General features: G+C 41.4%; 1 protein-coding gene across 1 annotated transcript; it reads right to left on the reverse strand.

Annotated features, from left to right (window-relative positions):
* Positions 1-217: 217 nt before the first annotated feature.
* On the reverse strand, positions 218-10,294 carry LOC122776670 (NLR family CARD domain-containing protein 3-like). Its single transcript, XM_044037309.1, has 9 exons — positions 10,187-10,294; positions 7,826-7,945; positions 6,687-6,880; positions 4,919-6,255; positions 4,377-4,846; positions 3,578-3,748; positions 2,482-2,655; positions 697-870; positions 218-488 (listed from the first exon to the last, which is right to left on the reverse strand). Exons 1-9 carry the CDS (start codon positions 10,234-10,236, stop codon positions 311-313), a joined length of 2,868 nt encoding a protein of 955 aa, XP_043893244.1. The 5' UTR covers positions 10,237-10,294; the 3' UTR covers positions 218-310.
* Positions 10,295-24,902: the final 14,608 nt, after the last annotated feature.

The raw sequence follows: 24,902 nt of genomic DNA on the forward strand, positions 1-24,902 counted from the left end.
AAGGAAAATGACGTTCCAGTCTGAAAGTGGCTACTTTGACGTTTTCTAACCAAACAAGATGTGCTGCTGTTTTTACAGTGTATGATACAGTGGATCTATAATCTGTGATGAAGTCAAACTACAAACAGCTGATGGACGCTCATCATGTGAGGCGCTCAGCTCTAGTCTGTGAGTAGCAGCAGCTCGTGGCTCGTCTGTTGTCTCTCTGTGTCTTTTGTGTCCAATCATGAAGTCTGTCACTATTGTGCTGTCACAGCTTCACTGAGGAAACACTGATGTTTGTCTGACTGTGATTAGAACAACACTCTACTCACTCCAGAGTCTTCAGTCTGTAGTCTGGACTCTTCTGAAGATCACACAGAGGCTTCACTGCTGAATCCTGCAGCTGGTTCAGACTCAGGTCCAGGACTCTCAGGTGTGAGGGGTTGGACTTCAGAGCTGAGACCAGAGAAGAACAGCTGATCTCTGTCAAACTGCAGTGCCACAACCTGAATAAAGAATAAAACATGAAACTTTAGACAACTGTGTGTGTGTGTGTGTGTGTGTGAGTGAATGTGTGTGTGTGTGTGTGTGTGTGTGTGTGTGTGTGACTGTGTGTTTAAGGAGTTTATTTTATTCATCAGTGAATAAAATGAGTTTAATGTAAATGAAATGAAAGTTTAAAAAAACAACAGCAGCTTCGGTCAGTGAACGCACCTCAGAGTCTCCAGTCTACAATGTGGACTCTCCAGTCCAGAACACAGCAGCTTCACTCCTGAATCCTGCAGCTGGTTCTTACTCATGTCCAGTTTTCTCAGGTGTGAGGGGTTGGACTTCAGAGCTGAGGCCAGAGAAGAACAGCTGATCTCTGTCAAACTGCAGCCCATCAACCTGAATAAAGAATAAAAGTGTTTTGTTTGGGGGGGTGGAGTGGCTCAGTGGTTAAGACCAGTACCCTATGTGCGAAAAACATCCTGGTCGCAATGGTCGCAAGTTCGATTCCACCCCTCGCTGACTGTACTCAATTCCATTGTAAGTCGCTTTGGATAAAAGCGTCTGCTAAATGACATGTAATGTAATGTAATGTTCAGCCAGGTGAATTTTAATGTGTGAGTCAAATATCAGCTGTGAGGATGAACATGTATCTGAACATTTTCTACAGTGTATTTAGAAAGCATGAGTCATGGTCCATTATTCAGTCCATACGTTCTGGTTCCACTCAAATTCTGACAAGTCGACTTGTTGCTGTGTTCATTTCACACAGTCTTTGGTTCATTTGATTTCATCTGGAGGAATGTACCAAGTGCTAATGGGGGTGTTTTCAGAGCCCCCCTGTTCCACAGAGAACACCCCCCTTGTTTTCAGTCCAACCCACAGGAGACAGAAAGACTACAGAACGTGTGGTGGTTTTATTTCATGTTGAGCTACAGTCAGTCGTCCTCTAACATGTCACAGACGTCAAAGTGTGGCAGCATTTTACAAAAATAGATGCTGATAAAAAAGTCAAATGCAAAGTTTGCCAGCAACAGTTTTCATATCACAGCGCGACTACAAACATATCATATAAAAATGCTAAGCTAACTTGTCTGTGTTATGTTGCTCGGTCCGTTTTGAGTACATGATCATATCAGAATGAGCATATTTCATGTTTTAGTCTAATAATCATTGATTGGTTTTATAACTGCAGACGCACTCGCCCACAACAACAGCAGCGATCTGTTTGTGTCTCAGCCGTGAAGCTGAGCTCCTGTGTTCAGTGTCTCTGTGTGAGGACATGAGACAAATCATCTCAATATTCCTCAACAGTTTATATCGCGCTGATATCAACGTAGTATAGTAGTGTTGTAGTCAAGACCACCTAAACCGAGACCAAGTCCAGACCAAGACTTTGAGGGGTCGACACCGAGACAAGACCAAGGCCGTTAGCGTCACTTTGCAGAATGAACAGTCTTTGTGGTTCAGGTAAGCACATTTTATTCTAGATGAGTTGACTGACATCTTCTCACGGCCTCTTCTCCTGTCACTCACATGCACTTTTATGGGGGGCGTGTGAAAGGGGGCGGGAGGGGTGACGGCCGTTAACGGTGACAAACATTTCAAATGATAAATGAGTCAAGTTATTGTTTTTACCTGAAGAAATACGATTTACACACAATCACAGTAATGATATTAACAAGTTCATCCAAACATGCACTGGCGATTTATTGATATCCCCACAATTGTGGTCTTGACCGGTCTTGAAATAAAATCCAGAGTCCGCTTTGTCCGAGACCGAGACAAGACCGAGTAAAAATGCAGTCGACTCCGAGACGAGACCGAGACCTTCAAAAAGTGGTCTCGAGACCAAGACAAGAAAAGATCCTGATTCTACATCTAAGGGAAGAAAAAGTGGAAACATGGAACAACCATCACTGATTCAACTCATGTGACAACATGAATGACTTTCAGTTGTGGATTAAACATCTGACATTTACAACAGTAACAGAGAGTCAGTGAACTCACCACAGAGTCTCCAGTCTACAATGTGGACTCTCCAGTCCAGAACACAGCAGCTTCACTCCTGAATCCTGCAGCTTGTTCAGACTCAGGTCCAGGTTTCTCAGGTGGGAGGAGTTGGACTTCAGAACTGAGACCAGAGAAGAACAGCTGATCTCTGTCAAACTGCAGCCCCTCAACCTGAATAAAGAATAAAAGTGTTTTGTTCAGCAGGTGAATTTTAATGTGTGAGTCAAATATCAGCTGTGAGGATGAAAATGTATCTGAACATTTTCTACAGTGTATTTAGAAAGCATGAGTCATGTGACTGCGAGACACACGAGTGTGTGAAGGTTCAGTCCAAGTGAACGTGAAGAATAAAGACGTTTGACGCAAAGAAACAGCAGCAAAATGACAAAGAAGTCACAGGTGAATTTCAACACAGCCTCACTTTTCACATCAAGTTCAACTCAATGAAATGAATCAATGATAAGAAGCAGAAACAGGTGGAGTCTGTGTGCAGGCTGTACACTGAGAGGTTCAATACTGCCCTCTACACTTCAAAGTCCTGAATCACACTTCTTCTCAACATCTTTACAAGTCTATATTTTACACTTGATTTGATTCTTTGATTCATCTGTGTTTAGTAAACCAGCTTAAAGGTGCATTACCACCACCTTTATTGCTGCAAAGAATTCTGGGACACAGTCGTCCGCCAAACATACACCAGATGACGAGTCATGTGACAGTTTGGACACGCCCACGTCACAGTGAAGATGAGAGGAAGCTCCTGTTTGTTTGTAAACAGTCACAGCTGTGACATCATCAACAACACTCATTCTGATTGGCTACATGTGAACGTGTCAGAGGAGAAAGTGAAAAACATCAAGTTCAGTCAGAAAAGGTCAAAGCTGCGACTGACGTGAAAACTACAGCGACTGAAACACTTTAGAAAACAAAAAACACGTCAGCTGTGAAAAGATCCTGATTCTACATCTGAGGGAAGAAAAAGTGGAAACATGGAACAACCATCACTGATTCAACTCATGTGACAACATGAATGACTTTCAGTTGTGGATGAAACATCTGACATTTACAACAGTAACAGAGTCAGTGAACTCACCTCAGAGTCTCCAGTCTACAATGTGGACTCAGTCCAGAACACAGCAGCTTCACTCCTGAATCCTGCAGCTTGTTCTTACTCAGGTCTAGGTCTCTCAGGTGGGAGGAGTTGGACTTCAGAGCTGAGACCAGAGAAGAACAGCTGATCTCTGTCAAACTGCAGCCCCTCAACCTGAATAAAGAATAAAAGATGAGACTTTAGACAAAGTTGCTGCTTGAAACCAGTAGTATTGTTATTATTATTAATATGATACTATAATTAAAGTTGATATCAGTCTAATGATTATGTCTCATTAATAGAACATCAATAACATTGTAGTTGTATAAAAATGTCATAAGTCCTGTTTAAACTTAGAAGCTGACACAACTGTTATATTTCTGCTCCTGGTCTCTCTCTTCTGTCTCTACCTCACCTCCCTCTTTCACTTTCTCTCCCCCTCCTCTCCTCTGTCAACCATTTTGTCCTTTCACCACAACCAGTCGAGGCAGATGCTGCACATGTTTGAGTCTGGTTCTGTCACAGATTTTCTCTCCACTGCCCCCTAGTGTTTGTTCATTGTGTGAACTGTTGGTTTCTCTTGTCTTTCTGTCTTATCATGAACAGAGACTTGAGAAAATGTTGTGATTTGGTGTTTTTATTCAGTTCAAAACAAGAATCACAACCAGCTGACAAATCTTCAATTTCATCATCTCCAGAAACGAACTGAGAAGAATGAGAAGAACTGACTTCTGTGTGTATTTGATAAACCAACCATGAATCATCACAGACTGATGATGTTACTGATCATGTCTGAACTCACCGAGCCTTCCTGCAGTTCCTCACAGCTGGAATCAGTCTCTGTTTCCCCTGGTCTGATGTTCTGTACTTGCTCAGGTCCAACTCATTCAGAACCTCCTCAGACATCTGCAGCATGTAGGCCAGAGCTGAGCAGTGGATCACAGAGAGTCTCTGTCCTCTGTTCTTTGACTTCATGAACTCTTGGATCTCCTGATGCACTGATTGGTCGTTCATCTCTGTCAGACAGTGGAAGATGTTGATGCTTCTGTCAGGTGAGATGTTCTTTGTGTTCATCTTCTTCAGGTTCTCAATGACCCTCTGGATGATTTCTGGACTGTTCTGAGTCTGACCTAGCAGACCTCCTAAGAGTCTCTGGTTGGTTCCCAGACAGAGTCCATGAAGGAAGCGAACAAACAGGTCCAGGTGACCATTTTGACTTTGAAGGGATTTCTCCATGGCTGCTTTCAGGAACACATCCAGAGATAATTCACTCTCAGCAACGGTTCCAAAAAATGAGGAGAGGTTGTTAATAAAATGAGGTTTTCTCAGGAAGTTCTTCCAGACCTCTGTCTTCATGTCTTTATCTTCTTGTCTGAAGAAGTCCTGCAGTACCTCTGTCTTCCTGTTGGTGAAACAGTGGAACATGTAGACTGCAGCCAGAAACTCCTGAATGCTCAGATGAACAAAGCAGTAGACTGATTTCTGGAAGATCACGCTCTCTCTTCTGAAGATCTCTGTACAAACTCCTGAGTACACCGAGGCCTCTGTCACATCAAGACCACACCGGTCCAGGTCTTCTTGGTAGAACATGATGTCTCCTTTCTGCAGATGTTCAAAGGCCAGCCTCCCCAGCTTCAGAAGAAAGTCCCTGTCGGCCTTCATCAGCTCCTGTGGACTCGTCTCACCTCCTTTATCGTACTTGTTCTTCTTCCTCTTTGTCTGAACCAGCAGGAAGTGTGAGAACAGGTCTGACAGGGTCTTGGGCAGCTCTCCTCTCTGCTCTGTGGTCAACATGTGCTCCAGAACTGTAGCACTGATCCAGCAGAAGACTGGGACTTGACACATGATGTGGAGGCTCCTGGACGTCTTGATGTGTGAGATGATTCTGCTGGACAGATCTTCAGTTCTGGATCTCTTCCTGAAGTACTCGTCCTTCTGGTCGTCAGTGAAGCCTCGTACTTCTGTTACCCTGTCAACACAAGTAGGAGGGATCTGATTGGCCGCTGCAGGTCGAGAAGTTATCCAGATGAGAGCCGAGGGAAGCAGATTCCCCTGGATGAGGTTGGTCAGCAGCATGTTGACTGATGACCTGTGTGTGACTTCAGAAACCAGCGTCCTGCTGCTGAAGTCCAGTGAGAGTCTGCTTTCATCCAGGCCGTCAAAGATGAACAAAGGTTTACAGACAGCGAGCTCCTCTGCTCTGACCTTCTCTAATGTTGGATAGAAAACATGGAGCAGCAAGAGAAGACTGTGCTGCTGATCTCTGATGAGGTTCAGCTCCCTGAACGAGAGCACAATCAGCAGATTCACATCCTGGTTTTCCAAACCCTCGGCCCAGTCCAGAGTGAACTTCTGCACCGAGAAGGTTTTTCCAACACCAGCGACGCCATTGGTCAGGACGACTCTGATGCTCCCCTGCTGGTCAGGTAAGGCTTTAAAGATGTCGCAGCACTTGATGGGAGTGTCCTGGACCATCTTCTTCTTGGAGGTCGTCTCCAGCTGCATCACCTCATGTTGAGTATTGACCTCTTCACTCTGTCCCTCTGTGATGTAGAGCTCAGTGAAGATCCTGTTCAGGAGGGTTCTACTTCCTGTTCCTTCAGTTCCTTCAGTCACATATTCAAATCTGCTCCTCAGACTGATCTTATGTTCATCTAGAACCTTCTGCAGAGGAACATCTGCTGAAAGACAAGAGACAAAGAATGTGAGCAGCTGAGGATTATTTTCATCAGCCACAGAAAAACTAAAAAAGTGTTTTAATAAAAAAACCCTGACAGTGTCACGTCTTTATGTGATATTGTTGTATTCTGAAAGACAGAATCATTCTAGAATAACGGTGATGACTGTGAAGGAAAGTGTATCATCTGCATAGAAAACAACAACAATAATAGAAAAGCTGGAAAATGAGTGTAAACAATCCTGTGTTGAACCTGTAGGGGGCAGCAGAGGATTAAACTGAATCACCTTCATTATCACTTTCATTAACATGAGGAACAGATTTCACTTTGAAACATTTTTCTCTTGTTCTTTCATTTTAAAAGTTTGTTGGTCTCTGTTTATGAAAGTGATGAAGAACAAATGTGAATGATCTGTTTGGTCTCATGCTCTTTACCTGGTCCTGGTCTGGGTCTCTGTCCACACTGGGGACAGCAGAAGTCTACTGGTGGACCAGACTGGTCCCAGTATGAGGAGATGCAGGGTCTGCAGAACCAGAGACCGCAGCTGGTGGAGACTGGATCCTTCAGGACGTCCTGACACAGAGGACAGCGGGACGTCTGCTTGTCCACAGAAACAGCAAACTGGTCTCTGTGAAGACATTTCTTTATCACTGACATGTCGGGGACAGGTGGACATGTGTCTGTGGAGACATTTCTTTGACACTGACATGTCGGGGAAAGGTGGACATGTGTCTGTGGAGACATTTCTTTATCACTGACATGTCGGGGACAGGTGGACATGTCTCTGTGAAGACATTTCTTTATCACTTACATGTCGGCGAAAGGTGGACATGTGTCTGTGGGACATTTCTTTATCACTGACATGTCGGGACAGGTGGACATGTGTCTGTGGAGACACTTTTGACATGACATCGGGGACAGGTGGACATGTCTCTGTGAAGACATTTCTTTCACTTACATGTGTCAAAGGTGGATTATGTGTCTGTGAGACATTTCTTTATCACTGACATGTCGGGGACAGGTGGACATGTCAAGACATTTTGACACTGACATATCGGGGACAGGGACATGTCTCTGTGAAGACATTTCTTATCACTGACATGTGGGACAGGTGGACATGTGTCTGTGACATTTCTTTATCACTAACACGTCAGGGACAGGTGGACATGTCTCTGTGAAGACATTTCTTTATCACTAAACGTCAGGGACAGGTGGACATGTCTCTGTGAAGACATTTCTTTATCAATGACATGTCAGGGACAGGTGGACATGTCTCTGTGAAGACATCCTTACAGCTTTGTCTCACAGTGGTTCTCATGGACTGTTGTAAAGGTCTAACCCTGAGGCTCATCCTCACACTCTCTCTGACTCGTCAATGGTTTGACTCATTGATCCGTTTCATCAGATTCTGAATCAGTTCAGTTCAGCCTGTTGCTCACACACACATTTAGTTCTTCTTCCTTCACAAAAGTCCAGTCAAAGACGTTTCCCTCCAACAGATGGAGGTTATTTCTTATCTTAATTCAAGAGCATATCATATTGATTTGAGAGCATTATTTATTGAGTCTCTTACTTTGTCTCTGAGGCTCCAGGTTCATGACTGAAGTTTACAGGTCTGTCCATAGACCAGTCACTCTTCACAGACAGACCGCTGGGTCCTGGAGACTCTGCTCTCTGTCTCTGGTTCTGACCTCTGCAAACACAAACATCACATGATCACTGATGATGGTCTTTGTTTAGACACTTTGATCACAAAGCAGATTTCAGGTTTACAGCCTGTGGTCGCTGATCTTTGTGTGAAGATTGATCTTCTACAGCACAGGTGCCAAACTGGTGGCCCGCGGGCCATATGCGGCCCCTCTATCGATTACATGCGGTCCCCCCACTTAAATATCATGTTATAATACAAACATGGCTGACGACCCCACCTTGTTTTAAACACAGTGTGTAGCTGAGGCACAGCTGCCAGCAAGGTGATAGAATATATATGTTTTTATAATAATAAGACATTTGCTCATAATGATCACATTATTAAATTTATTACATACAACATTCAATAACATATATAAATAAGCTTGTTAGGGACTGAGCCACGAATGGCAGTGGCTGAAACGGCTCCTGGTACAAATTTGTGTGAGGAAACCATTGTTATCCTTCTCAATATTGTTATTATAATATTATTATTATTATTATTATTATTACTATTATTATTGTTACTATTATTATTATTATAATAATATTGTTAGTATTATCCTTATATTATTATTATTATCATTATAATATTATTATTATTATCCTTATATTATTATTATTATTACCATCATTATTCTATTATCATTATTAGGGTTCGAGCAACAAGGTTGCAAGAACCCTATTGAAATGCAAAAGATTATTACTATTATTCCTAAAAGTAAATCGCATTTTTGAGGCCTTTCCCATACCCCAAAACTCACTTTTGGTGACCGCATCAATCCTGGTGTAAATTTACATCTGAAAGTCGTTCTGCGAAAATGCGTGGAAAATTGGAAGTGGGAGGGGCTAAAAAGTCATGTAAAAAAACTTCTATTAGGTCAACTCATGTCGGGTTTAAATATTATTATTATTACTATTATATTATCATTATTATTATTATTATTATTATGATTGTTAGATTATCATTATTATTGCGCGCCAATTTGTACTCGACACGAGAGGTGAAAAGTTGTCAAAAGGTTCCGTGGATTCAAAAGTGAGGTCAGAGAACTGCTGCACTCCCCATCATCAGTCCTAGTTTGATGGTTTCATTACAGTTGTCCACTGTTGAACTGTGCCCTCAGTTATTCTTTGTTTATTTGTATTGATTGTTTATTGATGTTGGGCAAACTTCATGTGTGAAAGTGACGAGCCACCTGTGATACTTAGCGTGTTCAATCAAATCTGCGTCTGATTGCAGTTCATGAGCGTGGAGCAGAGTGATGGAGAAGAGCGTCTTCTTTCTTTTCCTTTAAGTTCGTGCTGATCTGGGTTCGCCACGTGTCGCCGCTGTATGACCTTGCTCTGCCGACATCCACATTATTATTTGCGTCATTTGAAATAAATGTGTATTTGATATGAACAGATTGATTTTGCATCATAAACAGTATCACAAAGTATACGTGTGATATCATGATGCAAGATTGTGTTTTAACTTGAAGCTCGTGCTACTGAACACTTGTTTTTTGACGACTCTATGTTCCGTAGTCCGGCCCCCTCTTGACCAGAATAGACGCTCGTTGGCCCCCAGGTCATTAGAGTGTGACGGCCCTGCTCTACAGGTACAGTCAGCATTTAGACATGACGGTAGTCAGAAATCTACAGGACCTGATGGTTTCTCAGCCTCTGTGCTAAAAAACTGCTCTCCTGAACTTCATGATGCTTTCTGTGCAATCTTTGAAAAACTGACAAAGAATCCTGTTGTTCCAGAGCTATGGAAGCGTTCTATTATCATTCCTGTGCTGAAGCTCTCATGTCCGGCTGAAAACAACACAAACAAGTACAGGAAATACAGTGTTTCCAAAGAGTTATGGTCAATATGATCAAGCCTGCTATTTCTGAACATTTAGACAAAGATCAATACAATGGATGTCATCATGATGACGTGCAGTGAGTCATGTGACCCAAGGACAACTGCAGCTGGTTTAAAAACTCACAGCTGATGAGAAATGACTTTGATGTCGTTGTAGAACCAATCACATGAATCTTTCTAGTGACTTTTTCACTCACTTCTAGTTGAGTTTTCTACAATTGTTTTGTGTTTAACGCACAACAAAGTCTGTTGTTGTCTTGTTGTCAGTGCATTGTTACAAGTTTTCTCAGGATTAAAGTTTTTATGACGGTAAAACAGCTGTGTGTGTGTGTGTGTGTGTGAGGACACAGGTTTGGTTGTGACTTCTTCACAGGACAAAGTGTCTCTTACTTTGTCTCTGAGGCTCCAGGTTCATGACTGAAGCATAAAGGTTGGTCCATAGACCAGTCACTCTTCACAGACAGACCGCTGGGTCCTGGAGACTCTGCTCTCTGTCTCTGGTTCTGACCTCTGCGGACCGGTTTAATATCAGACAATATTTTCAGGACCGGCCTTTAATACAAATAAACAATAAAATAAAATAAAATGATACAACAGGCATAAAAACAGGTCTTTTTTAAATATAATAATAATAATTCAGTTTTGTCTAGTCAAAAAGAACATTTCAGATATCCACAAAGACATTCTTCCTAGGACAAATGACTTCACTTTTGCCATTCATTTGTATGGGGTTTATCATTACGGATATCTACAATTCAGTTGCAGATATCCACTATGTGAATTACAGATATCTGCAATAGAATTGTAGATATCTGTAATTCCAGTTAGAGATATCTACAATTTGATTCTTACTAGTCATAACTCCAGTTCAAGATATCTTTAATTCACCTCGATTCAAAATATCTACATTTTCCTTTACAGTTATCTTAAATTAGGTTTTGACTAGGCGAAATGATGTTGTAGATATCTGTAACTGCAATTATGACTAGTCAAAATTCTCAAACTGGAGTTAGGGATAGTCATAATTTAATTGTAGATATCTATTATGAAGTTATATGCTACAAACAGATCCGGTCCAGCCTACATCCAGGACATGATCAAAACCTACACCCCAGCATTCACAGAACTCGAGACTGTTCACTGTCCTAGCTCCCAAATGGTGGAACGAGCTCCCCATCAACATCCGGACAGCAGAAACCCTCCACATCTTCTGCCGCCGACTAAAAACACATTTCTTTCAACTCTACAACTCTACAATGACAAAAATAAATAAAAGAAATTATACATCGCACTTATGACTAGCACTTCATAGTTTGGCTTACTTGAAGCTCTTACTTACTTCTAGCTCTTATTCACTTTATACCCAAATGTTTAAATGCACTTATTGTAAGTCGCTTTGGATAAAAGCGTCTGCTAAATGACATGTAATGTAATGTAGATATCTTGAAATGAATTTTGATGAGAAATATCTGAAATTGGAGATATCTGTAACTTTCATTCTGCCAAGTCAAATTGTAATTACAGATATCTTGAATTAGAGTTTTGACGAGGCAAAATTACGTTACAGATATCTGTATGCAAATTAGGCCCACTGTAGGCGGGAGCAGAGTGTGTTCATCAAGTCACATAGAACTAACGACGCTGAAGTTAGCCTCCGATTCGCCAGCTTCCGATTTGACACTTAAAGGGGACATACTATGCAAAATCAACTTTTTAACCATTTCAATACTTATATTTGGGACTCTGGAGGCCCTACCAGTCGCCAAAGTGTGGAAAAAGAATACTCAGTCATGTTTTCGAGGTCCCCCTTAGTGTAAGTATAGGCGATAAAACACTCCATGTTGAATTCCCTGCGCTTATGACGGCAGCATGCGCATTTCACCGCGAATGTTACCGCCCACCGGTAAGTTTACTTGGAGAGCTCCACTTTAGCTCCACCTTGTCCCTGCGAGAGTGCAGGCGAGGGAGGAAGAGCGTTATTATGTCAACGCGGAGGACAAGTGTGCTGTTGGTGGCTGCACAGTGGAGCACAGTGTTTTACAGAGGATTTTATATATGAAGCTAATGGGCGGCGGTGGTGGCGATCAGCGGTGGCCATCAGCTGATCGCCAGCGGCAGTTTAGGCTATCGGTGAAACAGAGAGTGTAGCACTGCTGCACAGAGAGTGCAGCACCGCTGATCGTCAGCGGCGAGCTGCATAAACAGCTGCTTTATGTGATTGTATCAGACTGAGTCTGTGCTCCGGTCATGGAGGACGTACTGAACAAATATGTTTAATTAGGACGTGTCAGAATGGTCAGTTATGAGCTCTATGTGATCTTTTCTTAACAATTTGTGTGTTTGTACGTCGGTGAAATACGTCCCCTGACTAAATACGGCGACCGCTGGTCGCAGTCTGATGCGAAGTGGTGCGAACACACGAACACACGTTTGCTGACTTTGTCCGGCACAAACTGCCGCTGGTGATCAGCGGTGACACAGAGAGTGCAGCACCGCTGATCGCCAGCTCGCCGGAGCACCGGAGCTGGTCAGCGGTGGTGAGGTCTCCGGAGCACAGTCTCCGGTCTGATACAGCAACATGCAGTTTATTCAGCTCGCCGCACGCCGCTGGCGATCAGCGGTGGCGATCAGCAGTTCTGTTCCTAAGTGTTTTAACTGATTTACAATTCGGCACTGTTCGGCTCGATCCTTATGTAGGATGTCTCTTCCTGTGACGGCACTCTCGCTGTTTTCTGCGCACGCTGACATGTTGATATTGTCAGAGAGCTAGTGGAGGGAGGGGGAGACGAATAGAGCTGTAAAGCGCTGTAAAGAGGACAAATCAGAAACCCCCTGGAAGAAGTGGGTGTGTGTTTGCCTGTGTCACATTTGCATATAAAGGGACCATGCACGAAAACCGGGCGTTCTGAAAGGGGCGGGTTTAGCAGGGTTATTGAACTACTATGATTCTTCATCCTTATGGTATTTTGACCAAAGCATGTCACTGACATGTTCATTAGGACACCAGGGAACTATTTTAATGGGGGAAATAGGGTATAATATGTCCCCTTTAAGACTTTTACTTGTACTTTTACTCAAGTATCACTTTAGGGTACTTCACTCACACGCACTAAGTCATCATATATAATCATATACAATCATATATAATCATATACAATCATATATCATCATATAATATCGTATAATCATCATAATCACGTCAACACTCACCAGTCTGTCTTCGTGCTGTACAGTTAAAATGGAGACTGAAGCAAAGTTACTTTCACTTTCTCTCTCTCTCGTCACGCTGCACTTACAGGAAATGACGACAACAGTTTTCTCGTCCATGGATAAAGCCGCGAGAGTTCTAGATCTATTTTTGTGGACTTGAATGTATTGTTTACAGTTATTGTTCCTAACAGTATGATCATAAGTCTGCAGGTTTAACCCTAACTCTCCAGCGTCTGCTCAACAACTATCACTGTCAGTGAGTCAAAACAGCAGAAAACCCGCTCACCACCGCCACCGTGTGGCAGACATGTGAAGTGTAAGTAACACGATACTGTAACCCACCCTTAGTGAGCATGAAGTAGTTAATTAATTTAATTCAAACTGCTATCAGGCACCATTATATTATTTTTCACTGTCTTGTTATGATTTCCAACAATTACAGCAGTTTCGGGCAGTTTACGGTCAAGTCCACCTGGTGGTTTCTAGGATACGCTTGTTATTTTTGTCTTTTTTTCTTTCCGATCTGACTGTTGAAGGAGAAGGACGTCATCTAAGTCAGCTCCTTATATGAGTGGAAATATATCAGTGGACTTTCTGTGGTCTCATTTTATTTCACATTAGCGCGGCTGGCGTGTGTGTGTGTGTGTCGAGAGAGAGAGAGAGCGAGAGAGCGAGAGAGGGCGAGGAAAAGCGCTAGATTGTGGTCAAGCTACAGGCGGGATTCGGGACTTCAGGCCTGGGTTCTGGATCAACGTCGGTTGCTCAGCCAGTAAGATTTTTCCTACACCAAAGATTTCCACGGAGTCCAAAATATTTTTTTTTTTAGCTCAACACTAACTGCACGAATAAATTAGTGGGCCCACTGCTGCAGCAAATGTATAAATTAAATTATAGAGTATTTTTTTAATTATTATTTCTGTTGGGGAAGTTTTATACAAGTTGCCAACTGTGTTTTTTTTAAAAATCTATGTATCTATATTTTTTTTTATATCAAAAAGACAATACAATTGTGTAAGTTTCTGTGTGTGAAGTCAATCATTCTCCAAGTCAAAGAGATATCAGTTATGTAGTTCACTCAATTCATAACTGTGTCCTCTTTAAGAAAGTCTCGAACCAGGACACACATTTTTATACTATTTCAAGTGGTGATCACTACGGTATGGAGAGATACTTTCTCGTGCGCACCAGAACTATCTCCAAAACCATGTGACATTTTAAAAAACTTTTAATAACTTTAGATCCTCAACTTATTCACAGTGACCTCAACCAGTTTGAAGGTGATCGAATTAAAGCTCTATGACAAGTGCGTTCACATACCATTGGTGCGAAATGGCCAAAATCTGCGAAAAATGTACTTTCAATCCAAAATGGCGGCTTTCCTGTTCGTTTTAGAGGTTCGGCTACGCTGACTTTTTTGACCGTCTGGACCTAACGAACGCGTGTGTACCAAGTTTCGTGCATGTACATTCAACGTGCTCCTCAGGAGGACAAGTTTTACGGGTTGTAAGAGTTTTGCCTTTTGTTGTGAAAAATATGAATGAACACCAACTTTGGCGCCCCCTATCTCGTACACCGAGCGACATTTTAAAAAGCTTTCAGTAACTTATGCGCGGCAACTTGTTCACAGTGACCTCACTAATTTTCAAGGTGATCGCACAAAAACTCTAGGACAAGTTCATTCAAATATCAGGTGTCATAGTGGCTGCTGTCACAAGAGGGCGCTGTTTTTGAAAGTGAATATTTTCAAATAGGTGTCTTCAGGGCCAGACTATCATCAATCCTAGCAAGTTTGGTTCAGATTGGACTCAGTTTCGCAAAGTTGTAGCAGTTTGTTTTTTTGTCACAAATATCTGACTTTGCAGTGTTGCTATGGCAACACCGTTGCGCCATTTGTTATCATAATAAGCCCGCATCATCTTTCATGTGTTTTAAATGTTGTCACAAATTTTGAGTTTGATACGATTAAATATGTAAAAGTTATTACCGAAATTGTGTATTTGTTGTATTTTCTGTTACCACAAGGAGGCGCTGTGCTTAAAATGTACAGTTTTTCCACAGACTTCTTCAGCAATGGTCCATCATCAACCCTAGGTAATTTGGTTTGGAAGTGACCTTCTATCGCAAAGTTATAAGAGTTTTGTTGCCTGTGGCGAAAAATAAAAATTTTCACCAACTTTGCCGGCCCCTTTCTCGTACACCATGATACTTATTAAAAAGTTTTTAGCAACTTTAGATCCTCAACTTGTCCAAAGTGACCTCACCAAGTTTGAACGTGATCCCATGAAAGCTCTAGGACAAGTTCGTTCAAATACCGATGGTGCGATATGGCCAAAATCGGCAAAAAATGAATTTTCAATCCAAGATGGCGGCTTTCCTGTTCGTTTTAGAGCATAGGCTACGCTGACTTTTTTGACCGTCCCGACCTAAGGAACGCGTGTACCAAGTTTCGTGCATGTACATTAAACGTGCTCCTCAGGCCCACAAGTTTTAGGGGGTGGAGCAGTTATTTGCCCCGCCCACTTTCATTTTTTAACGCACATTCCCCGAAACATTAATAAACGTAAATTTACACCAGGTCTGATGCACTTGCAAAGAATGGTGAGTTTTGGGGCATGTTCAGGGCCTCAAAAACGCGATTTATTTGGAAGGCGGAAGAATAAGAAGAACTAGTACCGCAAGCGGTAATCAACGGGTTCGAGCTTGACGGCTCGCGGGTCTCCCTGCGCCCACCTCGCCGTGCGAGTCCTCTAGCTCATCTTCCGTTCATTCATTGCTTGCGGTAGTAGTTATTTTCAGCTTGGACTATTTTCAGCGTCCATGTGTTAAGTTAGAGGGCACTTCCTGTTTAAAATGGCAGACTTCCTCTTTTTCCTATTTAATTTAATTTAATTTAATTTAATTTAATTTAATTTAATTTAATTTAATTTTATGATTAAGTGCAATATAGGCTATGGTATTGGTATTGGTATTGGTTCAATATGTGCAGTAATTGCAAGTTTTAATAAAAATTTAACCCTCCACTTGTTTTTTTTATTTTGGCCCCCCGTGTATTTGACTTTGGCATTACTGCTTTACAGACATGTTCCGGGCGGGTTTGAGGTCTCACATATCAAGTTTCAAGTGAATACAGCAATCCCAATTAGAGCAGCATGAGAAACTGTAAATGTTAGATTTGATAGATTTGTAGGCAAATGCCTCCATCATGTGGCGAACAAAGGTTACTGCACTGACGAACCACTCAGTAGAGTAGATCCTGTGCAGTGTTCTTATGTCAACGCCGTTGAACGATTTGTTATCATATTCAGCAAGCATCATCTACCATGTGTTTTACATGTTTTCATTCATTTTGAGTATGATACAATGAAATTTGTTAAAGTTATAAGGGAAATTGTGAACTTGTATTTTATGTTACCACCAGAAGGCGCTGTTTTCAAAATGTACAGTTTTTGCACAAGCATCTTCAGCAAGATCCCATCATCGATCGTCACGAGTTTGGTTAAGATCTGACCTTCCATCGCAAAGTTATAAGAGTTTGTTGTTGTAGCGAAATACTAGACGTCATATTGTCTGCCGTCAACAGAAGGCACTGTTTTTGAAAGTGAATATTTTCATACAGGCATCTTCAGGGATTGACTATCATCAATCCTAGCAAGTTTGGTTCAGATTGGAATAGCATTCGCAAAGTGGTAGCAGTTTGTTTTTTGTCGCAAATATCTGACTTTGCAGTGTTGTCATTGCAACACTGTTGAACAATTTGTTATCATATTAGGCACGCATCATCTACCATGTGTTTTGAATGTTTTCCCAAATTTTGAGTTTGATACAAGGAAATTTGTTAAAGTTATAAGGGAAATTGTGAACTTGTACTTTCTGTTACCACCAGGTGGCGCTGTTTCCAAAATTTACAGTTTTTGCTTAGGCATCTTTAGCAAAAGCCCATCATCTATCATCACAAGTTTGGTTAAGATCTGACCTTCAATCGCAAAGTTATAAGAGTTTGTTGTGTGTTGCGAAATACCAGACTTCATAGCGTTTGCCACCACCAGGAGGCGATGTTTTCAAAATTTACAGTTTTTGCATAGACATCTTTAGCAAGGGCCCATCATCGATTGTCACTTGTTTGGTTAATATCTGACCTTCCATGGCAAAGTTATGAGAGATTGTTGTGTGTTGCGAGGAATCGTGATTTTCGCCAACTTTGCCGCCCTTCTTCTTGTTCGCCGTGATACTTGATGAAAAGATTTTGATACCTTTGGATCCTCAACTTGTTCACAGTGACCTCAGCAAGTTTGAAGGTGATCCCATGAAAGCTCTATGACAAGTGCGTTCACATACCATTGGTGTGAAATGGCCAAAATCTGCAAAAAATGTACTTTCAATCCAAGATGGCGGCTTTCCTGTTCGTTTTAGAGCTTCGGCTACGCTGACTTTTTTGACCGTCTGGACCTAAGGAACGCGTGAGTACCAAGTTCCGTGCATGTACATTCAACGTGCTCCTCAGGAGGACAAGTTTTACGGGTTGTAAGAGTTTCACCTTTTGTTGTGAAAAATATGAATGAACACCAACTTTGGCGCCCCCTATCTCGTACACCGAGCGATATTTTAAAAAGCTTTCAGGAACTTATGCTCGGCAACTTGTTCACAGTGACCTCACCAACTTTCAAGGTGATCGCATAAAAATTCTAGGATTAGTTCATTCAAATATCAGGTGTCATAGTGTCTGCTGTCACCAGGGGGCACTGTTTTTGAAAGTGAATATTTTCATATAGGCGTCTTCAGGGCCAGATTATCATCAATCAGAGCAAGTTTGGTTCAGATCGGACTCGGATTCGTAAAGTTGTAGCAGTTTGTTTTTTGTCACAAATATCTGACTTTTCAGTGTTGCTGTGGCAACAGCGTTGAACGATTTGTTATCATATAAAGCTAGCATCATCGACCATGTGTTTTGAATGTTTTCCCAATTTTTGAGTTTGATACGATTAACTCTGTAAAAGTTATTACCGAAATGTTTATTTTTTGGATTTTCTGTTACCACAAGGAGGCACTGTGCTCAAAATTTACGTTTTTTTCACAGACTTCTTCAGCAATGGTCCATCATCAACCCTAGATAATTTGGTTGGGATGTGACCTTCTATCGCAAAGTTATAAGAGTTTTGTTGCCTGTGGCGAAACATTAAAATTTTCACCAACTTTGCCGGCCCCTTACTCTTACGCCATAATACCTATTGAAAAGATTTTGATACCTTTGGATCCTCAACTTGTCCAAAGTGACCTCACCAAGTTTGAAGGTGATCCCATGAAAGTTCTAGGACAAATCTGTTCAAATATCATTGGTGCGAAATGGCTAAAATCAGCAAAGCATTTACTTTCAATCCAAGATGGCGGCTTTCCTGTTCGTTTTAGAGCATAGGCTACGCTGACTTTTTTGACCGGCCCGACCTAAGGAACACGTGTACCAAGTTTTGTGCATGTACATTAAACGTGCTCCTCAGGACCACAATTTTTAGGGGGTGGAGCAGTTTTTTGGCCCGTCCACTTTCACCAGGGGGCGCTGATTTTGACATGAAATATTTTCACATAGGTTTGTTCAGGGCCAGACTATCAACAATCCTAGCAAGTTTGGTTCAGATTGGACCAGGATTGGCAAAGTTGTAACAGTTTTTTTTTTTTTTAGTATTTTCTACCACCACCAGGAGGCGCTGTTTTCAAAATGTATTGTTTTCGGCAATATAGTGGCCTTCAGCAACTACCCATTATCAAACATAGGAAGTTTGGTTGGGATTGGATCTTCCATCGCAAAGTTATAAGAGTTTCGCTTTTTGTTGTGAAAAATAGGAATTTACACCCACTTTGGCGCCCCCTATCTCGTACACCATGAGACATTTTAAAAAACTTTTGATAACTTAAGTTCCTCAACTGGTTCACAGTGACCTGACCGAGTTTAAAGGTGATCGCACAAGAACTCTCGGATTTATTCATTCAAATACCAGAGGTCATATTGTCTCCGTCACCAGGGGGTGCTGTTTTTGAAAGTGAATATTATCATATAGACGTCTTCAGGGCCGGACTATCATCAATCCTAGCAAGTTTGGTTCAGATTGGACTAGGATTCGCGAAGTTGTAGCAGTTTGTTTTTTTGTCGCAAAAATCCGACTTTGCATCATTACCATGGCAACATCATGTAACTCTACGCCATCATATTGAGCACGCATAGTCTACCTTGTGTTTAGGGTGATTTTTACCAATTTTGAGTTTGATACGATAATCTCTGTAAAAGTTATTCCCGAAATTGTAAAAGTAACTTTTTTTTTTAGATTTTCTGCCACCACCAGGAGGCGATGTTTACAAACTTGACAGTTTTTGCATAGCCATCTTCAGCAAGGGCCCATCATCGATCGCCACAAGTTTGGTTACGATCGGACCTTCCATCACAAAGTTATAAGAGTTTCGTTGCGTGTAGCGAGAAATTACAAATTTTCGCCAACTTTGCCGGCCCTTTTCTCGTACACCATGCGACATTTCAACTAACCATAAGCATCGTTAGATCCCCAACTTGTCCACAGTGACCTCACCAAGTTTGAACAGGATCCCATGTAAGCTCTAGGACAAGTTCGTTCACATACCATTGCTGCAAAATGGCCAAAATAGGCCAAAAATGGCTGTTCAACCCAAGATGGCGGCCTTCCTGTAGGACTTACAGCGGCGCTAGCACGGACTTTTTGGACCGTCCTGACATGCTTAACACGTGTACCAATTTTCGTGCATGTACGTGAAACACGAGAAAAATCGGCCTGATGAAAGCTGTTTTTCATTTTCGTAAGCCCCGCCCACTTTCAATTTTGAACGCAGTGTCCCCGAACTACTATCAGACGTAAATTTACACCAGGTTTGATGCCCTCGCAAAAATTGGTGAGTTTTCGTGTATGGGAAAGGCCTCAAAAAGGCGATTCATTTAGAGGAATAATAATAACTAGTACCGCAAGCGGTAATCAACGGGTTCGAGCTTGACGGCTCGCGGGTCTCCCTGCGCCCACCTCGCCGTGCGAGACGTCTAGCTCATCTTCCGTTCATTCACCGCTTGCGGCAGTAGTAATTTTCAGCTTAGACTATTTTCAGCGTCCATGTGCTAAGTTAGATGGCACTTCCTGTTTAAAATGGCCGACTTCCTGTTTGGTGAAAGGTGTGTCCGTAAACGTGTTCAGGGACGTTCCTTTGACTCACATATCAAGTTTTGTGAAGATTGGAAAATGTTAGACTTGACTTCCTGTTTCGGGAGTTCTACTTCCTGTAGGGAGGTTATCCTTTACAGCACATATGTCAGAATCAAGGCCCGTGAATGAGTTATGTCTGGCCCACGGGATGATTTTTAATTACTATTAAAACCGGCTTGCACTATTATGTGCCCTCAGCACCATAATACTACACATCCCAAGATGCACTGTGAGTGCGATCCCGTGTCATCCTTCATGAACAGCATCACAGTCACAGTGGAGGACTAAACATTGCTGTCATTTTTCATCTCCCTCTCCCCCAAATAGACAAATAGAAAAGTAGACGGTGAAAACAGGGTTTTCAAGACAGGTGGGAGGCAGAATAATGTTCACCGAAGTAAAAGGAAAGCCTGTGTGTCTTGTGTGTGGAGACAGTGTGTCGTTATGAAAGAATATAACTTAAGAAGGCACTATGAAACATGCAACTGTTTTGCACTTTTCAAGTTTGCACTAACTTCTAATTTTATTATAAAAGACAGACATTGGTGAGGATCAGAGCAGCACACTGATTTGTTTTGTAACATGCTGTTTCATTTTTGCATTTATCTTGCCATTGAGCTTTGAAGGAAAATAACATTTTGCTGTTTACCTGTTAAAAAGAAGACGGAAAAACGTTTTCAATTTGTTACTGAAAGAGCCTTGAGAAAATATTGCAACTGATTTTATTTATATTTTGCTTAATTTAATTTAATTTAATTTAATTTAATTTAATTTAATTTAATGATTGAGTGCAATATAGGCTGTGGTATTGGTATTGGTATTGGTTCAATATGTGCAGTAATTGCAAGTTTTAATAAATATTTAACCCTCCACCTGTACCATTTTTTTTATTTTGGCCCCCTGTGTATTTGACTTTGGCATTACTGCTTTACAGACATGTTCCGGACGGGTCTGAGGTCTCACGTATGAAGTTTCAAGTGGATACAACAATCCCAATTAGAGCAGCATGAGAAACTGTAAATGTTAGATTTGATAGATTTGTAGGCAAATGCCTCCATCATGTGGCGAACAATGGTTACTGCATGAACAAACCACTCAGTTGAGGGAATCCTTTGCATTTTTGCCAGGCAACACCATTTAACGATTTGTTATCATATTCAGCAAGCATCATCTACCATGTGTTTTACATGTTTTCATTCATTTTGAGTATGATACAATGAAATTTGTTAAAGTTATAAGGGAAATTGTGAAATTGTATTTTCTGTTACCACCAGAAGGCGCTGTTTTCAAAATGTACAGTTTTTGCATAAGCATCTTCAGCAAGATCCCATCATCGATCGTCACAGTTTGGTTAAGATCTGACCTTCCATCGCAAAGTTATAAGAGTTTGTTGTTGTAGCGAAATACCAGACGTCATATTGTCTGCCGTCAACAGGGGGCACTGTTTTTGAAAGTGAATATTTTCATATAGGCATCTTCAGGAATTAAATATCATCAATCCTAGCAAGTTTGATTCAGATTGGAATAGTATTCGCAAAGTGGTAGCTGTTTGTTTTTTGTCGCAAATATCTGACTTTGCAGTGTTGTCATGGCAACACTGTTGAACAATTTGTTATCATATTAGGCACGCATCATCTACCATGTGTTTTGAATGTTTTCCCAAATTTTGAGTTTGATACAAGGAAATTTGTTAAAGTTATAAGGGAAATTGTGAACTTGTACTTTCTGTTACCACCAGGTGGCGCTGTTTCCAAAATTTACAGTTTTTGCATAGGCATCTTCAGCAAAAGCCCATCATCGATCATCACAAGTTTGGTTAAGATCTGACCTTCAATCGCAAAGTTATAAGAGTTTGTTGTGTGTTGCGAAATACCAGACTTCCTAGTGTTTGCCACCACCAGGAGGCGATGTTTTCAAAATTTACAGTTTTTGCATAGACATCTTTAGCAAGGGCCCATCATCGATTGTCACTTGTTTGGTTAATATCTGACCTTCCATGGCAAAGTTATAAGAGATTGTTTTGTGTTGCGAGGAATCGTGATTTTCGCCAACTTTCCTGACCTTCTTCTTGTTCGCCGTGATACTTAATGAAAAGATTTTGATACCTTTGGATCCTCAACTTGTTCACAGTGACCTCACAAAGTTTCAAGGTGATCCCATTAAAGCTCTTTGACAAGTGCGTTCACATACCATTGGTGCGAAATGGCCAAAATCTGCTAAAAATGTACTTTCAATCCAAGATGGCGGCTTTCCTGTTCGTTTCAGAGCTTAGGCTGCTTTGAATTTTTTGACCGTCCCGACCTAAGGAACGCGTGAGTACCAAGTTTAGTGCATGTACATTAAACGTGCTCCTCAGGAGGACAAGTTTTACGGGTTGTAAGAGTTTTGCCTTTTGTTGTGAGAAATATGAATGAACGCCAACTTTGGCGCCCCCTATCTCGAAAACCATGGGACATTTTGAAAAACTTTTAATAACTTTAGATCCTCAACTTGTCCACAGTGACCTCACAAAGTTTAAAGGTGATCGCACAAAAGCTCTATGACAAGTTAGTTCACATACCATTGGTGCGAAATGGCCAAAATCTCCCAAAAATTTACTTTCAATCCAAGATGGCGGCTTTCCTGTTCGCTTTAGAGCTTCGGCTACGCTGACTTTTTTGACCGTCTGGACCTAAGGAACGCGTGAGTACCAAGTTTCATGCATGTACATTCAACGTGATCCTCAGGAGGACAAGTTTTACGGGTTGTAAGAGTTTTGCCTTTTGTTGTGAGAAATATGAATGAACGCCAACTTTGGCGCCCCCTATCTCGAAAACCATGCGACATTTTGAAAAACTTTTAATAACTTTAGATCCTCAACTTGTCCACAGTGACCTCACAAAGTTTAAAGGTGATCGCACAAAAGCTGTAGGACTAGTTCATTCAAATACCAGGCGTCATAGTGTCTGCTGTCACCAGGGGGCGCTGTTTTTGAAAGTGAATATTTTCATATAGGCGTCTTCAGGGCCAGACTATCATCAATCCAAGCAAGTTTGGTTCAGATCGGACTCGGATTCGTAAAGTTGTAGCAGTTTGTTTTTTGTCACAAATATCTGACTTTGCAGTGTTGCTGTGGCAACACCGTTGAACATTTGTTATCATATTAAGCACGCATCATCGAACATGTGTTTTAAATGTTTTCCCAATTTTTGAGTTTGATACGATTAACTCTGTAAAAGTTATAACCGAAATTGTTTTTTTTTGTATATTTTGTTACCACAAGGAGGCACTGTGCTCAAAATTTACGTTTTTTTCACAGACTTCTTCAGCAATGGTCCATCATCAACCCTAGGTAATTTGGTTGGGATGTGACCTTCTATCGCAAAGTTATAAGAGTTTTGTTGCCTGTGGCGAAACATTAAAATGTTCACCAACTTTGCCCGCCCCTTACTCTTACGCCATAATACCTATTGAAAAGATTTTGATACCTTTGGATCCTCAACTTGTCCAAAGTGACCTCACCAAGTTTGAAGGTGATCCCATGAAAGTTCTAGGACAAATCTGTTCAAATATCATTGGTGCAAAATGGCCAAAATCAGCAAAGCATTTACTTTCAATCCAAGATGGCGGCTTTCCTGTTCGTTTTAGAGCATAGGCTACGCTGACTTTTTTGACCGGCCCGACCTAAGGAAGGCGTGTACCAAGTTTCGTGCATGAACATTAAACGTGCTCCTCAGGACCACAAGTTTTAGGGGTTGGAGCAGTTTTTTGGCCCGTCCACTTTCACCAGGGGGCGCTGATTTTGACATGAAATATTTTCACATAGGTTTGTTCAGGGCCAGACTATCAACAATCCTAGCAAGTTTGGCTCAGATTGGACCAGGATTGGCAAAGTTGTGACAGTTTTTTTTTTTTTGTATTTTCTACCACCACCAGGAGGCGCTGTTTTCAAAATTTATTGTTTTCGGCAATATAGTCGCCTTCAGCAACTACCCATTATCAATCATAGGAAGTTTGGTTGGGATTGGATCTTCCATCACAAAGTTATAAGAGTTTCGCTTTTTGTTGTGAAAAATAGGAATTTACACCCACTTTGGCGCCCCCTATCTCGTACACCATGAGACATTTTAAAAAACTTTTGATAACTTAAGTTCCTCAACTGGTTCACAGTGACCTGACCAAGTTTAAAGGTGATCGCACAAGAACTCTAGGATTAATTCATTCAAATACCAGAGGTCATATTGTCTCCGTCACCAGGGGGTGCTGTTTTTGAAAGTGAATATTTTCATATAGGTGTCTTCAGGGCCGGACTATCATCAATCATGGCAAGTTTGGTTCAGATTGGACAAGGATTCGCAAAGTGGTAGCAGTTTGTTTTTTTGTCGCAAAAATCCGACTTTGCATCATTACCATGGCAACATCATGTAACGATACGCCATCATATTGAGCACGCATAGTCTACCATGTGTTTAGAATCTTTTAACCAATTTTGAGTTTGATACAATCATTTCTGTAAAAGTTATTCCCGAAATTGTAAAAGTAACTTTTTTTTTTAGATTTTCTGCCACCACCAGGAGGCGATGTTTACAAACTTAACAGTTTTTGCATAGGCATCTTCAGCAAGGGCCCATCATCGATCGCCACAAGTTTGGTTACGATCGGACCTTCCATCACAAAGTTATAAGAGTTTCGTTGCGTGTAGCGAG

The sequence above is a fragment of the Solea senegalensis genome, linkage group LG11 (assembly GCF_019176455.1).
Source record: "Solea senegalensis isolate Sse05_10M linkage group LG11, IFAPA_SoseM_1, whole genome shotgun sequence".
NCBI classification, from domain to species: Eukaryota; Metazoa; Chordata; class Actinopteri; order Pleuronectiformes; family Soleidae; genus Solea; species Solea senegalensis.

Excerpts from the sequence above, each read along its gene's own strand:
- LOC122776670 (XM_044037309.1), bottom strand. The coding sequence starts at position 10,236 with ATGGACCAACCTTTATGCTTCAGTCATGAACCTGGAGCCTCAGAGACA. Across the intron at positions 6,256-6,686 it reads GAGACCCAGACCAGGACCAG|CAGATGTTCCTCTGCAGAAG; the intron begins GTAAAGAGCATG and ends CTTGTCTTTCAG. Across the intron at positions 871-2,481 it reads TGTAGACTGGAGACTCTGTG|GTTGATGGGCTGCAGTTTGA; the intron begins GTGAGTTCACTG and ends TTCTTTATTCAG.